Below are 15,603 nucleotides of genomic sequence, written 5' to 3' on the forward strand. Positions count from 1 at the left end.
GTACTTTGTTTTGTTTTGCTGGCCAGGCATGTTGGTGTTCACATGATGACTGTTGAATGTCACTCTGTAGACAAGTCCATGCCATGTATTATTGGGCAGTTGCCTTGTTCATGGAGGAAGGAATTCTTCAAGCTTTGTTCAACCGGGGATCCTACACACATCCATGGTTCAACAGGGTGCACAATGGTTTCTCCATTGAAGGGGGCCTCATGAGTGTATAGTGATGAATGCAAGGCACAAGATTTTTCAGACTTTTGTCTGATTTCAGACTTTTGTCTGATTTCAGACTTTTGAATTTGAGACAAAGACATTAGAAAGAAATGCATCTTTTAGACCTTTCATCCAACTTTCCGACTTTTTGTTAAATGACAACATCATCCCTGCAAGTGCTTGGATAACAGTATAAAAGCGCAATTGTAATCCAGCCAATCACAGTTCGTCGCGTCAGTGCAACAAGGTCGTAACTCAATTCCGCAACAAAGTCGTATCTCGCGCGAATACACTCCATGCAACAATTATAAAGGTCGTATCCGCATATCGCGACGTCCATTGACTTTGTCTGTACATTGTACATCCGGGTTATTTTAAGCATGCAAGATACGACTTTTTGACATTGAAAACTGGCATTTCAAGTATGATGTTACACGCCATTTTATACGACCTTGTTGCACGAACAGTACGAAATTAACTCTTTGAGGAACCCAGGCATGGAGCAAGGAATGATACAGGTCGATATAAATGGTCTCTCTGGTCCTATTGTTTGGCTTCAAATAAATGGCTCTAGGTACACGCCGAGTCATATCACAAGTCTCAAGTTACAAGGGAAGAACGGTGACAAAGGAATGCCTTTTGTCACCTTTGACTTGAAAAATAGTAAGTGCGAATTGACTTGAAATGGGATGACTTGTGATGTTAGCTTGATTAACCCTGAACAGGCACAGACAGTTAAAAAAAACTAGCAATCTTCTTCCCCTGCCATGCCTTTTACACAGGCTAGTCACCAACAGTCAGATCATATTTCAAGCAAGCACTGTGACTGATCAATCGCCTACAGTCAAAGCATCGAGAGTGCATCGAGAGTTTAAAACAATGTCAGATGTAACAGGGACAGGAAAAAAGTAGACCCATATAAAATGGCTTCGTGGCATTCTAGACACAGTGCACATAGTGCGTGCCATTCCCTAACCATGTGCCCAGCTCAGTATTTTCATACGAAACACTGGCCCTGATGTTTCAGGCCTGAAATCAAGAGATAACAACTATCCTTGTTAACTTCCTCTTTCTATATTGTGAGAGCCAAGGGGCTAGTATGACTGGCTTGTGACCGGCCTTGGAGTTTTGGTTTCTGGGGCTTGGTCAGCCATCCACTGGCAGCTGCAGGAACCTGATTGGAATAATATCCCCCGCCATTTCCTCCAAAACTCCATCCTTTTGTGTGTACGATTACAACGTACGTGCTTACAGATTGAGAGCTGAATTCCTGTCGGTTTTCTGGAACTTTGCGAGGTTTGCCGTTTCCCTTCTGTGCTTGAGAAGGTCTTTGTTTCGGGCGGGGATTCACAAAATGTTCAGTCCCTCATTTTCAGGAACAAATGAGATTCATTTGACTAGGCAAATTTCTCAAAGAATATTGCAATTAGAGTTAAAGGGAAAATACAACATTTGCAAACATCAAAAAATATAACTACCAAATCATTTTGAAATACCTTGCTGAACTGTTAGTGAATGACAGTGTAAAGCATCCTGTAAAATCATGGCACCTGGTATACTGTCATTTTCAAGAAAAGTGGTATTTTTGTATCAATTTCCAATGCTGGTCAGCCGACCAGCGTTGGAAAAAAAATGGCTTTTTTCAAATACTGGCCCCAATTGACCATCGCACTTGTTTGCAATCGATTACACACCTATGAACGGGTACAAGCCAGCTAGACTGGTTCCCTGACCTTACAATTCCCCAATGTATGTAAACTGCTCTGTTTCTTCTTATATGGAGTCAGGGAACCAGACTACAGGAAAATGATTGTTTTTCTTAATTTTTATAGCATTTTCGAACCCAAAACCTCAAAAAAGTCAGTGTAACTATATTTGCTATATATATTTCCAACCCCCCAATTCCATCCATTTCTGAAAATTACAGCAAAAGCAAATGATGTATATTCCCTTTAAATGTTATCATATCTGTACTCGTGTTCATGCTGAAGCCTACTAACATGTACCGGTATAGATGTTTTGTTACCATGGTTTTAACCCCTTCAACTTGAACACATTTCAACTAGGCTCTACCCTACACTCATTAGAAATGTTTCTTGAAAAATTTGCAGCAAACTACATGTATCCCTGGAAAATGGATTTTTTTTTTCAGCTGATAATACCCCCTTTGTAATGAACCCCTTAGTTATTTGCAAACTGCATTTAGGCCTAAGCAGACAAAGAAAGAGGTGTGGCACACATTCATGATCATACATGTACTTTGTTTTCAGTTTTTATTTACTCTGTTCATTGATCACATGAAACTAGTGTCACATGAGCTGCCCTTTCCTTGTTTCAACGAAAGTGAATCATTGGAGCTTTTGCTACAACAACTTTGGAAAGCTTGCGCAATCATAACTTAGATTGATATACATGTATGTGTATTTGGTTAGAAATATAGTTTCAGTTGCCATTTTCTTTATCATGAAAGTACATATTTCAATAGTCATTGAAGTGACTATTTGGCATTCTCCATTTTTCCCCAACTATTTTGCTTAGCACAACACCCCCGCCCCACCCCACCCAAACCCTCATTACATAGAGAGTTACATGTGCACATGTATAAACTCTGCCCCCATTTCAGGAGCACTTCGCCATGGTTGTTAGGCAGTCCTTCTGATTTGAGGCGTGCGATCGCACCCCCACGCTATCACACGCCTAAAGGCTTCCCGAGAAGTGCGAATAATCACATGCCTGAATCCCTCTGTATCGCACACCTCGGCATACATTATGTCATAATTATACTTCTGTGAGCTATTGAAATGGCTTTTAAACCAAGATGAATATTGTAAAAAAAATCAGATTGTTCAGTCCGAGTTCGGACCACAGAATCAAATGCCTAGAAAAATTACACGCCTAGAAAAAGCACACGCCTAGAAAAAATTTAGGTGTGCCCTTTTCACACGCTTGTGATTTCAAATCAGAAGGACTGGTTAGGTTGTTGATCGTTGCCATCCTGACATTACATACATGTATACACGTATATGTACCGGGTATGTAGCTTGTTTGAGTCCAAAAGATCAACATGTATACTTTGTGTTTATCACATGATGTTGCCAGAGTTTTAATTTCCAATGAAGTTGCTCAGTTTTCAGTCCTGTTATAATTGTTTGGCCAGTTGCAGCTGTGCAAAATAGTGCACATTGTCGGTTTTGGCATTGACATCTGGAGTTTAATACCATTAATGTACATTATGTAGGCCACTAGGCCTATCTTCTTTTAGATCCTTGTTTTGTTTTCTTGAAACTGACTGGTTCATTAGTTTGGAATACTACATTTTTCAAAGGATGAGAAAATTAATACATAATTGTATACACACAAAGTAATACACAATAGTACAAGGGGAATTCCATGGAATTATAAACCTCAGTGGAAAAAAATACCAATGCCACAAATGAAACATGTACAGGTCTGTATATTATTTTGAAGCATGATACAGGGTGATAAAAAAAAAAATGAAACCCAAATGTCGGGACCATTGTTTTAGTGAAGTTCTAAATGTAGCACTTTCAAAATCTAGGATATAAAAGCTTAATTCATCAGCTTTCTTTTAGTACAAATCAGTTCAAATCACTCATGTACTTTTCAAGTTACGGACTTTTAAACACAACCACCGTTTTAAAGTTCGGTCTACGGATCACAAAACGGTAAGTGTTCTTTCAGCAAAACGAAAACTAATCACATAGGGATGTGTGAATTGTTTTCGTTTTGCTGAAAGAACGCACACCTTTTGTGTGATCCGTGAACAGAACTTTAAAACGGCGGTTGTGTTTACAATTCCAAAGTTCCAATTGAAAAGTACTTGAATGATTTGAATGATTCTTGTTCTAAATGAAAGCTTATGAATTGGGCTTTTATATCCTACATTTTGAAAGTGCTACATGTAGAACTTCCCTAAAACAGTAGTCCCGACATTTGGGTTTCGTGGTTTTTTTACTCACCCTGTATGGGCCTGTAAACATATTTTATTGTCCATGTACTGTATAGTATATTTCCAATGTTCAACAGTTCAGCTGTTATGTTAACTGAATCAAATACACAAAACAAATCAATTTGTCTGAGTGCATCTGTGTCTGACACCATGACGTTAGGGCCGATTTCTGCTACAGCAACAAAGCCAGATGAGTAATTTCTTTATGGTTTAACCACTTTATGATTATGACATTTAGTATGCACACTGTTGAATTATAAAATCCAAATTGTACGTCCAACACCAAGGAACTGCCCACAAGCATGACAAGTATAAATCTTGAATGTTAGTGTGGACATATTGCATCTTTTGTTGATACACATTTAAAGATTATTGAACAAATATTAGGCCCTATTAAATGCATGGTTTAATCACAAAAGTATTTTGATAACACAGAAGAATAATGTAAGGTTTAGGAATAAACTTAATTAATGTATTTCTTTGCATCGTCTCAGATCATCAGACTTTGTTGTATTTTTAAAGATTTCGAACAATCCGATCCTACCGATGTAATCTGTGATCAATATTTACTATAAATGAGTTTGGAAACGTTTTAAGTTAGCGTGCCACAGGATAAATCTTTCAAATAAGTAGTTGAATAAAGAAGCTTTGCTTGGGTGTGAAAACATTTATTCGTCAGATTTCTTGAAAAATCCTCAATTATTCTTATGTTATACGCAAAATCCACAAAAATCCAAAGCTTTGTTTTGCAGTTTTCATAGCTTTGTTACCCACACAAATAGTAAATATTCATGTATTTTTTTTAAGGCTCGATAATTTCGTTCAGGTAAAAAGAAGGTTTGATTTTTACTGCCCATTTTTCTTGCCCAATATTTGCACAAACCCAAGCCTGCTTTTGAGGGAGTCTTCTACATGTAGGTGGGGGTTGAAATTATGTGTTGTTGAATTTTCATATATGACAATGCCCCGAGTGCTGTAATTCTGAGAAAATTGCGGATTTTGTAACCAACACTCCCTTGCCACCCCCGTCTGTTTATCCCTATTCTCATAAGACAAACCGTTGAGCCGGCACAGTGTGGGTGTACGTAGTATTGTAAGAGTGTCTTCAAAGTGAATCAACTATAGGTTTTATCCAGACGAACACCCTGTACATGTGAGCTAGATTTGGATGTGTTGTCCATGTAAGGCCACGAGTCCAGGACTTAGTGACTCAAACTTGACTTGATTCACATCGGCGCTTAAATACTCGGACTCGGACTGGGACTCGACCTTCATTACGCGGACTTGACTCTAATGACTTGTGACTCGTGAGTGATGTAGTTTTTTACCCCCAAAAGTTTCTTTAAAAATATGGTTCTGATGTTTATTTGCCTATAGAACATTAAGCACAAGAATGGTACCACAGCACTCTATAGGTGGTATTGCAAATTACATGTACGTGTAAGAAATTTAGGTGGGCGTGGACATATGGGAATCCCTGACATGTATTCTTGGAAGTGAATGGTTTTGAGTCTGGAACGCTGAAACACATGGCAACCGATAAAAACTGGTGTGCAAATGTAGATGTTTTCATTGGTCAACCCACCCCCACCTATGGGCCTACTTGAATATGAAATGTTTATTCAACCAGAAAAAAAAATTGCAAAGAATTGCAATTAATGTTTTTTTGCTTTTAGGAGGAATCAATCAAGATACGTGTGTGAACTTTGCAACTTTGGTACAAATTTCTGAAATTCACTTTTTGTTCTCTTGTGTTTGCTTGTTTGTTTGCAGTTTCACGCCTCCACTGTGAGAGTGAAAGTTTCAAGATGGATCTCATTCTGGATGTGAATACACAACTGTATCCAGTGGAATTTGGTAAGTCCCCACCCCTCCCCCCCCACAAAAAAATAAATATTGCTTCGACATACAATAATGTCTTAAATTTAGGGAGAAAATCTTGCAAAATAAAAACAGCAAATGTTCAAGGTACATGTTCATGGGTCTTTCCAAACTAGTATTAAGGGTGCAGTTGACTGCAAATTTGGGGTGTGAGAGTGGGGGAAAAGAGGAGGAACAACTTGATACTGTTAGGCCTATCCTTCTTTTCCCAATCGCATTTCACACTTTTGTACACCTTTAGTGTGGAATGACCTGCCTGCGAGCTGCATGTAGTTGTGTTGAACGATCATATATTTTAAGAACCTTCCCAACTATTATATGATGATAAACGTGTTGACAAGGGGATCATTCCCTCAAAAGTGGCCCGTTATGAATAGTTAACACCTTTTGTTTCAGAGGAAAAGTGTTACTTTGTTTGTAACTTGACGCCCTTATCTGACTTGGCCCTGCCTTTCCTGTGGTTTTCCTTCCTACTCTCTTACCAGGGATAAAGGAAAACATTTTCAGCTTTTAACTTCCTCGTGTCTTTTTATTTCTCTCTCTTTGGTGCCACTTTTTGGCTAGGCGAGAGGTCAGAGAACATCCTCTGTTGTAAAATAATCCGAAACCTTCAGCAAACTGGAGCAGTGTCCTAGTCCAGGTGTCATTAAGCTGCTGAGCAGCTTGTTGCTCCAAATAAATAAATAAATAAACTTGAGAACCAGTCACAATAAGCCAAATCGTTATTCTAGTGCGTAACAAGTTTCAACGATTTTACCAAAAAAGTTTATAGTTCAATAAATGTATGAATTAAAGGGAAAATACAACATTTGCAAACATCAAAAAATAAAACTACCAAATCGTTTTGAAATACCTTGCTGGACCTTAGTGAATGACAGTGTAAAGCATCCTGTAAAATCATGGCACCTGGTATACTGTCATTTTCAAGAAAAGTGGTATTATTGTATCAATTTCCAACGCTGGTTGGCTGACCAGCGTTGGAAATAACTGGCTTTTTTTCAAATACTGCTAGACTGGTTCCCTGACCTTACAATTCCCTAATGTATGTAAACTGCTCTGTTTCTTCTTATATGGAGTCAGGGAACCAGACTACAGGAAAATGATCGTTTTTGGTGATTTTTATAGCATTTTCGAACCCAAAACCTCAAAAAAGTCAGTGTAACTATATTTGCTATATATTTCCAACCCCCCAATTCCATCCATTTCTGAAAATTACAGCAAAAGCAAATGATGTACATGTATATTCCCTTTAAATAACTGCAACATTTAACGGTCTTTGCAGTAAGACAGAATACATGTCTTACCTCATCAAATGACTGTTTGCTGTATTTACACTACATGTACTGCTTACTGCTTACTGGTCCCGTTACCTGCCAGGGTCGTAGGGGCGCAGCGCTGCATGGATGAGCGTTGAATCAACTGGTTCCTACTCTGACGTTTGTGTGTAAATTTAACTTTGAAAAAAATATTACAAGGTTTCTAAAATCTTGAGAGACTTGAAAGAGCTTTCATTTTCATAGCTAAGTTTCTCTGTAGCTCTGTTTATTGAAAAGCTTTTCAAAAAAAATAAATAATATATCCCCAAAACTATGAAAAAAGCAAAAGAAGAAATGAAAGTACATGTACACACTGTATGTATTGAAAAACATTGAAAAGAGTTTTTGAATACTTTCATTTTAAAATCTCTTTGTATTTTTTGGTGATTATTTCCTTGTTCTGATTTTAAAGCCTTTGTTCAGAATGGAAGGAAAACTACAAATTCACTTTCCAAACCTCCACGTCAGATGTTGGGTTATCTTTCTCTTAAGTGCATGTCTTACCGGTACCGGTACATGTATGTAGTTTCAGTTTTCTGTCGTAGTTTTGATCTTGGAAAGTGGCGTGATGGAAAGTTTTTCCGATGTATCTTGGTTCTTTGTAAACTTTTTTGGAAAAACATGAACCACCAAAGTATTTCATTACCCAAGTTTCTTTTTTAGTTTTTTTATGAGCTCTCTTTCCCATTTTTGTCACTCTTTCAGTAAGATTTGAGGCTTTGGATGGTGGAGATACCGGTGCTTGCAGAAACTAAGAGAATGGTTCTGAAAGTTTATACCACTGCTTCTTTTCAGAACCATTCTCTCAGTTCGAGAAATTATTCCCACATGGTGTTTCCGTCAACCTTTCATTCTTGTCACTCTTGTTTTGGTTACAGCAATACCGGTACCGGTACCGGTACCAGCCCCACCCCTACCCACTAAATACCTGTACGTGTGGGTCATTCAAGGTCCAAAGTTAGCTTGGTACATGTACTTTGTGATTTACCATTCAGTATTATGACGCTTCAAACAATGTTTTTGATTGGTTGGCAGTTTGCTATCCATAATCACTCTTAACTGCATTAATGGAGTGCATCAGAATTATCAGATCATAGATGTCAGATGTAACAGGGACAGGAAAAAAAAGTGGACCCTAAAATTATAGAATAACCACGTGCAGGAGTACATTTATTACTTTTTCAAATCCAATCTGTCTAAAAAAATGTTGTGTTGCTGTTGCACTTACATACTGGTACATGTTGTATCTAGTAAGCACCATCGATTTATCGATATAACTTGATTATTCAATACATTAGTTTGATATCGATATCGCCGATAATTTTTTTTAAAACATATCGAAATATCGACATTTTCAATATTGAGGAATGATATTGAAAATATCGCAAATGTGTCAGATTATCGTCTGTTTGTGCTTTTACTTTGTGTTTAACATTTGCTGTATAATGAAATAAAAGTCGGCAGCAATTTGTGCTTGTACTCAAAATAAAAATTAAAATATCGCGAAATGCCAAGCGGCGTCGCTTTGTGCTCTGCGTTCGCTCAAATTTGCGGTCTCCCCAATGAAAACCTTAAAAGAAACCGCCCGTTCTGGACGAACTGTCAGTATTGAGATTTGTTTTAAAAAGTTTGAGCAATATGCTCCAGAGAAAGCTGTGGAAAGTTGGGACTTAAAGTGTTTTTTTTATTAAAGTGTCATCTTTATGGTCTTTAAATTTTACATGGGATAATCGATATATCAAATAGTCTTGATATTGGAATTACGATATATCAGTTATTGAAAATTCTGATATATCAACAGTGCTTAACTTATAGTATTGAGTACATACACTGTTGTACAAAGAAAAATGCAGTAACCTGCATGCACACATGTATTATGTGTACAACAAAATTACTTCATGAAAAATTAAAAACTGTTTAATGTCCCGAACCTGGAATAATTTGTAATTGGAGTATTTATTTGAAGATCTTTTAGAAATCTTACACAGCATTTTGTGCTTTGAAGTCAGTAATGTTTCACAAGAAAAGAGAAGAAAAATAAACCAATTTTTTTAAACCTGTGCATGGATTTGACATCACCACCAGCATTTTATCTAGGGTTTTATTATTAATGTCTTTATACTTTTTTTCCTTTAAAAACAGGTGATAAATTCCGCCTTGTTCTGGCCACAACATTAAGAGAGGATGGTTACCCTGACGATGGAGAGTACACGCCCCTTGACGACGGCACTCCCACCAGGGCGGACAGCTTTGAGTACGTTATGTACGGCATCGTGTACAGAATTGAAGGGGATGAGAGCACGACAGAGGCCGCATCCAGACTGTGAGTACAAACTTTTGCTCTCTCCCCCCCCCCCCCCCCCCCTCACAAGAGTTTTACAAATTGTTGATGTTGGCATACTTTTCATGGAAAAGCAATGACATGTTTGGATGTGTAAGGCGTTCTGCCAAAATGAGACAGGACTCGGGGCACAGGCTGTAGTGGAAAAAATGCAACAACAAAAAAAAGGGTTTGATTTTTTTTATTTTCAGATTTATTAGTATGTATTCTTTGATATGTCTGGTACAGATGTTTTTCGAAATAGTATACAAATCATGGCATAGAAGAGGTGTTTTTGTAAGAGAAAACAATTGGCATCTTCATTTTCACAACTAAAAAACTCAACACTTTGATTTTTTTCTCAGTATTTTACTTTCTTGACATGTTGATACGCGAAAGTGTAAACAGCCATAACTTGTCAATGGAATGTCTGATTGAAGTGCCACAAACAGTATTATTGAAAGGAGCATTTTATTCTCTTCCCTAATAGGCCATTATAATGTTGGGGCCATCTTCATTTTTTTCCATTCAATTCAACATAACCAAAGCGAGGCTGGAAGGGAAAATAGTCTGGTTCCATTTTTGCACAAAAAACATCATTCAGTACTGTTATTGGATACAGGGAATATGACTGAAATGGTGGCAGCATGATAAAAGTTCAACCTCTGCTCAGTAGTGTTATAGTCCAGTCCATCACAAGTCCCTGCAAGTCCCCACAAGTCCCTACAAGTCCCTACAAGTCCATCACAACCCCATCACAAGTCCTTCAGTCCCAAGTCAAGTCACTATAACTGTAACAAAAGCATTCCTTTGACATTGTTCATCGTAATTACTTGTGACTGGACTTGTGAAAGGACTTGCTGCCCAGTTATGTCTCTTTTTGCCAGAACGCCTCACATGTCTTTAAAGGGAAGATACAACATTTGCAAACATCACAAAACGAAATGATCAAATTATCACGAAATACCTTACTGTATTGTTAGGGAATGACAGTCTAAAGCATCCTTTAAAATCGTGGCTCCTGGTGTGCTGACATTTTCAAGGAAAATGGGATTTTTCCAACGCTGGTCGGCCGACCAGTGTTGAAGAAAACTGGCTATTTTTCAAAAACTGCTTCTAATTTTTCATAATTAGTTATTCCGTTTTCTTTGCAATTGATTACACACCTGTGAAGGGCTACGAGCCTGCTATCTCCGACCTTACAATCTCCCAAAGTCTATAAATTGCTCCGTTTCATCTTAATTGGGGTCAGGGAACCAGACTACAAGAACACGATTGGTTTTCATGGTTTTTCCAGCATCTACGAGCCCAAAACGTGAAACAAGTCATTTTAACAATATTTGCTATAACATAACAATCCTCCAAATCCATTTATTTCTGAAAATTGCAGCAAAAGCAAATGTTGTACATTTCCTTTAAGGGCATTGGCAAGAGAATGCATTGTAGAAGTGAAGGGTTGCCACCTGCAATCCTACTGTATCGTTTTGGTTTGCGGTAACACCATGTGGTAATAACTACTGCTTAGAAGATATTGGTTCTGAAAAGAACTTGTCCTGCTTATTATCAACTTTGCTAAGTAGTTTTTTGTTCTGTTAAGAACAGTCCTGCTGTAAGTTCTAAACGAACTTGTCTGTGGTCTCAACGTTTCGACTAGCCTGCTCTAGTCATCGTCAGGAGACTGTAATTTTCCTACTGTAATTAAAAGTCCTTAAAATATACAGAAAGACATTATGTGGAAGTACACCCCCTCCTAGAAACTATACTCTAAAAAAAGAAGTGTCAAAAGTTGCTGAGTAAATGTGTTGGGTACGAAAGTTGAGTACTTTCTTACCCAATTATGGGTTACGTGACGATTTGGCCGGTACCCTTCAAAAGGAGAAAATTTGACCATTTGATTGTGCAACCGAAAAATATTCAAATTGCAAACAACGTAGTGTAAGAAAGTTCATTTTTCTCAGGCTTGCTACTGGGTCAAGTTGATCAAGTTGCAACGAAACAGGCATGCGCTCTCAGATCATAAACATTGCCCAGTGTTGCCTAAAGAACGTTTTCGGAATTGACAGTAACATTCGAGATGGCGGATTGTGGACTTACAAACATGCTGCGAGAGTGGGATTCGAAATTGCTGATGCCTCGATTTAGTAGTAATTATTAACTTTTCAGGATGCACTGATTAATAAAATACAAATTTCATTGTGAAAACATGGGCAGTATTCTGTACTTTATAAAGCATTGGGTATTTGTGACAAAGAGGTCAATGATTGAATTGCAATATCACGTTGTGTATTGTGTGTATTAACGTACCGGTACACGTCAAATGTACATGACTTTTGTAACATTCAAAGTGATCAAATTGACCGGGTCATTCTCTTGGCCTGCATGGCAGCACTATATGTTAGCAGAGCATCCAGGTTTGGGGGGGGGGGGGTCGGGGTGAGGGGAACGGTTAATAAAATATGCCGAAATGTTGACAGAGCCCCCCCCCCCTCCCCCTCCTGCCCCTTAGGAGTCAGATGAAAGGGTGGTCATTTGACGATGCAACCCCTGTTGCGTAGCATTTTACCCCGCAGACGACCATGCCTTTTTACCACAAAGAGTACAATTTTACGCAACAATGGGTACTTACGGTATTTCTCAGAGTGTATTCTCATTACCATCCCACTATGTAACTGTAATTTTAACTCGAAGGCCAAAAAATCCATGTACATGTAGTAAGCTTAGTGTGCACTGCATCACGAAAAAACAAATCGCACTTGTTTGAAAAGAAAAGCGCATGTACATGTATCCATTGTTCGTTGGTTATAAATACTACACACTTGTTGAAAGTAATACATTTGAAGGTTCCAGGTAGCGATTGAAACAGATCACAATTAATTCTAATAGGGACGTGGGAACCAGTCTACCCTGCAAAAACGTATTTATTGTTCGGGCAGAGATAATTTGAAATTCGAAAACTGTGTTTGTTTGATAACTTATTTAAAAATGTATTTAACCTTTTTTCTTTGCTAGAATACATCGTAAATATATCGTAGCACGGACTGTACGTTTTTAACATACATGTATATTTTTAATTCTCATCATTTTAAAAAAATTGGATGAGATTTCAATACAAAAGGCAAGTTGATAGCCTAAAAAAACAAATTGGGCTAAAATGTTCTTTCAGTCTCAGAATCCAACAGCTAACAGTTCATTGAACAAAAAGAAGAGAAAGAAATACAGAAATGTATACAGTATAGGAAGCAAAACTAACCCCGAAAAGCAAATTACTCAGTTTACTTTGAAAATAGCCATTTAAAAAAAAGGGAGGACCACAACTTTAAACTATATGTGTATAAGGTTGTTAATATTATATGGTTTACAAAGTAAAACAAACAACTCACAACAAACAACTTTCATATTTTGGCCATGGTTTTGTCAGCATAGTTTTGTTTTCATTTTGAAAGGGACCCATTTTGGACAAAGAAAAATCAGTTTATTTAACCAATGTGTAATGAACATGTACATGTACATGTACACGTACTTTGTATTTATTTGATCTGATACTGTTCATGGTTGATAAGATAAAAGTTTACAGAGGAAGCCCAACCACTTCCCCCCAGGGCCCCTTTCCACTTCCCCTGTTTATTCCCAGAAACTTGTTGGCCAATCAGGTCCTTCCAGTCCTGTTCACCCAGCCACTCAGAGCAGGCCAAGTCCACTTCCCCCTTAACACTGCATATTCATGAGCAGCCCCAGTGCAGTTGGCCATTCACATCCTGTTCCTGGCTTCCCCTCATGCATCATTCATAAGCACAGTCCTGCTTGGGAACAGCCAGCCGGGGATCTGGGTCACTGATTGGCTGGCTAAACAGATCAGTGATTCACTGCCAGGCACAGTGGCTCATTTACATAGAGCTATATTTGGCATTGTAGCGGGCAGGTTGTCTGTCATGGTCTTTCAGAGCATGCCCGGACGGGTATAAAAAGGCAAGTCCGGGCAAGTTTTGGCCATTGCAAAGTACGGCCTGTGTCAAGCAAGGGAACTTGCCTGGCAAACCAGTTAGAAACCTGTAATCATTGCGCCAATATCATTCCAAGAGCATAGCGTGGGACTTTGTCTGGCTGAACTGTGTTTTTTTCCCCCTTCGTGGAGATTTGTATGAGTCATTTTGACAGTGGTTGTCTCTGACGTTAGATGCTAGCTGTTAATTGGATCTTAACCTTGTGATCTCTGGTAAGTTTTGTGATACTTGGCAGTTTAATATCCAATTTTCATGTCTTTACTTTTATGTTTCATTTTGGTTGAATAGTTTTCATCTAGATTCCCTTTGTGCAGGTATACTATTGCAGTGCTGTGTAAATGCATTCTTTTATGAGTGTGATACGAATGAAAATGACTGCAACTTTGGATTTCATATTTGATAGGTTAATTTCTCTTAATTTGTTATAAAAAGGTTTGCCTTGTTTCACCCAGTTTGTTTCAGTCACTTTTTGAGTAATTCTAAAAATTATCACTCTCGTGGAAACTTAGTCCTCTAAAACTTGTTAAAATCCTGCTCAGGCAGTGCGAACCTGAAGTGCAGAAACGTTGTTATTTTGTCAGCCAGGCGGAACTGAATTAGGCAGCCAGGCGGAACTGAATTAGGCCTATTTTTGTTCAAGGCAGTTCAAAGGGAATTCATAATGAACACTGAATCAGAAGCATATCGCAGAACAAGATTGCACCCACCGTCAAAATTTGTAGCCAAATCACGCGAACACATACGCAGAACAATTCAACCAAAACGGCTTACTCAGTCAACCGTCATTCATAAATCAACTACTCAATTATTGACCAGTATATTTCTCTAACTAAGGCGAGAGTGTCTTTTTTTTTTCTAAATGATCTGGATATAAACATTACCAGCCGGTCACCTATGACTAAACACCACTGACGTGTCTGCAGTAATTGGAGCAAATTGCTTGCAGTAGTCCCCTTAGTGGAAGTTTTTAATTTTAAAAACGGCCGGTATTGTTGTGACTGGTTGGCTGGATGTTTGCCGAGACCCTAATGTCTAATGAGTCATTTTTGCCCAAGCATGTGTCAAGCCTGCGCTGCTTGTCATGCTACAATTAAGAGATGGGTGATGGATGGCCATGGCACACTGGCAGGAAATAAGGGGAATAGTTTTTTTCATAACAAGACTTCAATCTATGCAACAGAAAATGTTTGAGTACATGTAGCTATCAAAATACTTCATCGATGCACATGTCGGGAACAAATGAAGTAGATACAGTAGCAAAAATTACTGATTGGAGATGCAGTACATTGTTTGTAATGAGTTTTTGGTTTTAAAGTTACCATTAAAGTTCTGAAGTTACATGTACCTAGAGTACCAAGTGTATTTACCAGTCTAGGAAAGCATGAAATAAGCATGAAGTTAAGGAATCACATGTGTTTCTTACTTGCTTACATGTTCAAAGTCGTAATATCGATAAACTTGGACAGTACCAATTTCAAAGGACAAGTGAACGATCTTAACAATTATAGTCGGCATGTAACTCACAATTTCGAGATTAACAAAAGTTCTGAAATGTGTCCCTTTATTGGACACAAAAGAGAATATTCCATTGCGTTTCTTACATTTGAGTTCAGCCCCAGGCACACTTCGTACATTTCTGCCTGATGACATAATATTTTGAATGACATCATGCAGCCAAGTACGTATTTCCTGGGTTCCGACTGCATGCAGTCGCACTCGGTGTTAGTAGAGGGTGGGATAATTTAATTGCACAACATGTACGTGTAGATTTCCCTTAGGATATCTGGAAAAAGTACCATAGTTTGAGACAGGTGCATTCATAATTTGCTCTCATACTTTGTGACTCCTGGAAATTTGACTAAAAGATGGGACCGAAAAATAACACAGCTGTCAGTGAAGTAATTC

General features: G+C 38.2%; 1 protein-coding gene across 1 annotated transcript in view; it reads left to right on the plus strand.

The window, feature by feature from the left end:
- Positions 1-15,603, plus strand: part of LOC119735623 (DNA-directed RNA polymerases I, II, and III subunit RPABC3-like) — a 55,259-nt gene that overhangs the window by 19,890 nt on the left and 19,766 nt on the right. The window contains exons 2-3 of the mRNA XM_038209406.1: positions 5,954-6,037; positions 9,520-9,700. Of these exons, the coding sequence (XP_038065334.1) occupies positions 5,954-6,037; positions 9,520-9,700 (265 nt within the window). The remainder of the gene's footprint in view (positions 1-5,953; positions 6,038-9,519; positions 9,701-15,603) is intronic.

This window comes from Patiria miniata, unplaced genomic scaffold, assembly GCF_015706575.1.
Source record: "Patiria miniata isolate m_02_andy unplaced genomic scaffold, ASM1570657v1 HiC_scaffold_29, whole genome shotgun sequence".
NCBI lineage: Eukaryota > Metazoa > Echinodermata > Asteroidea > Valvatida > Asterinidae > Patiria > Patiria miniata.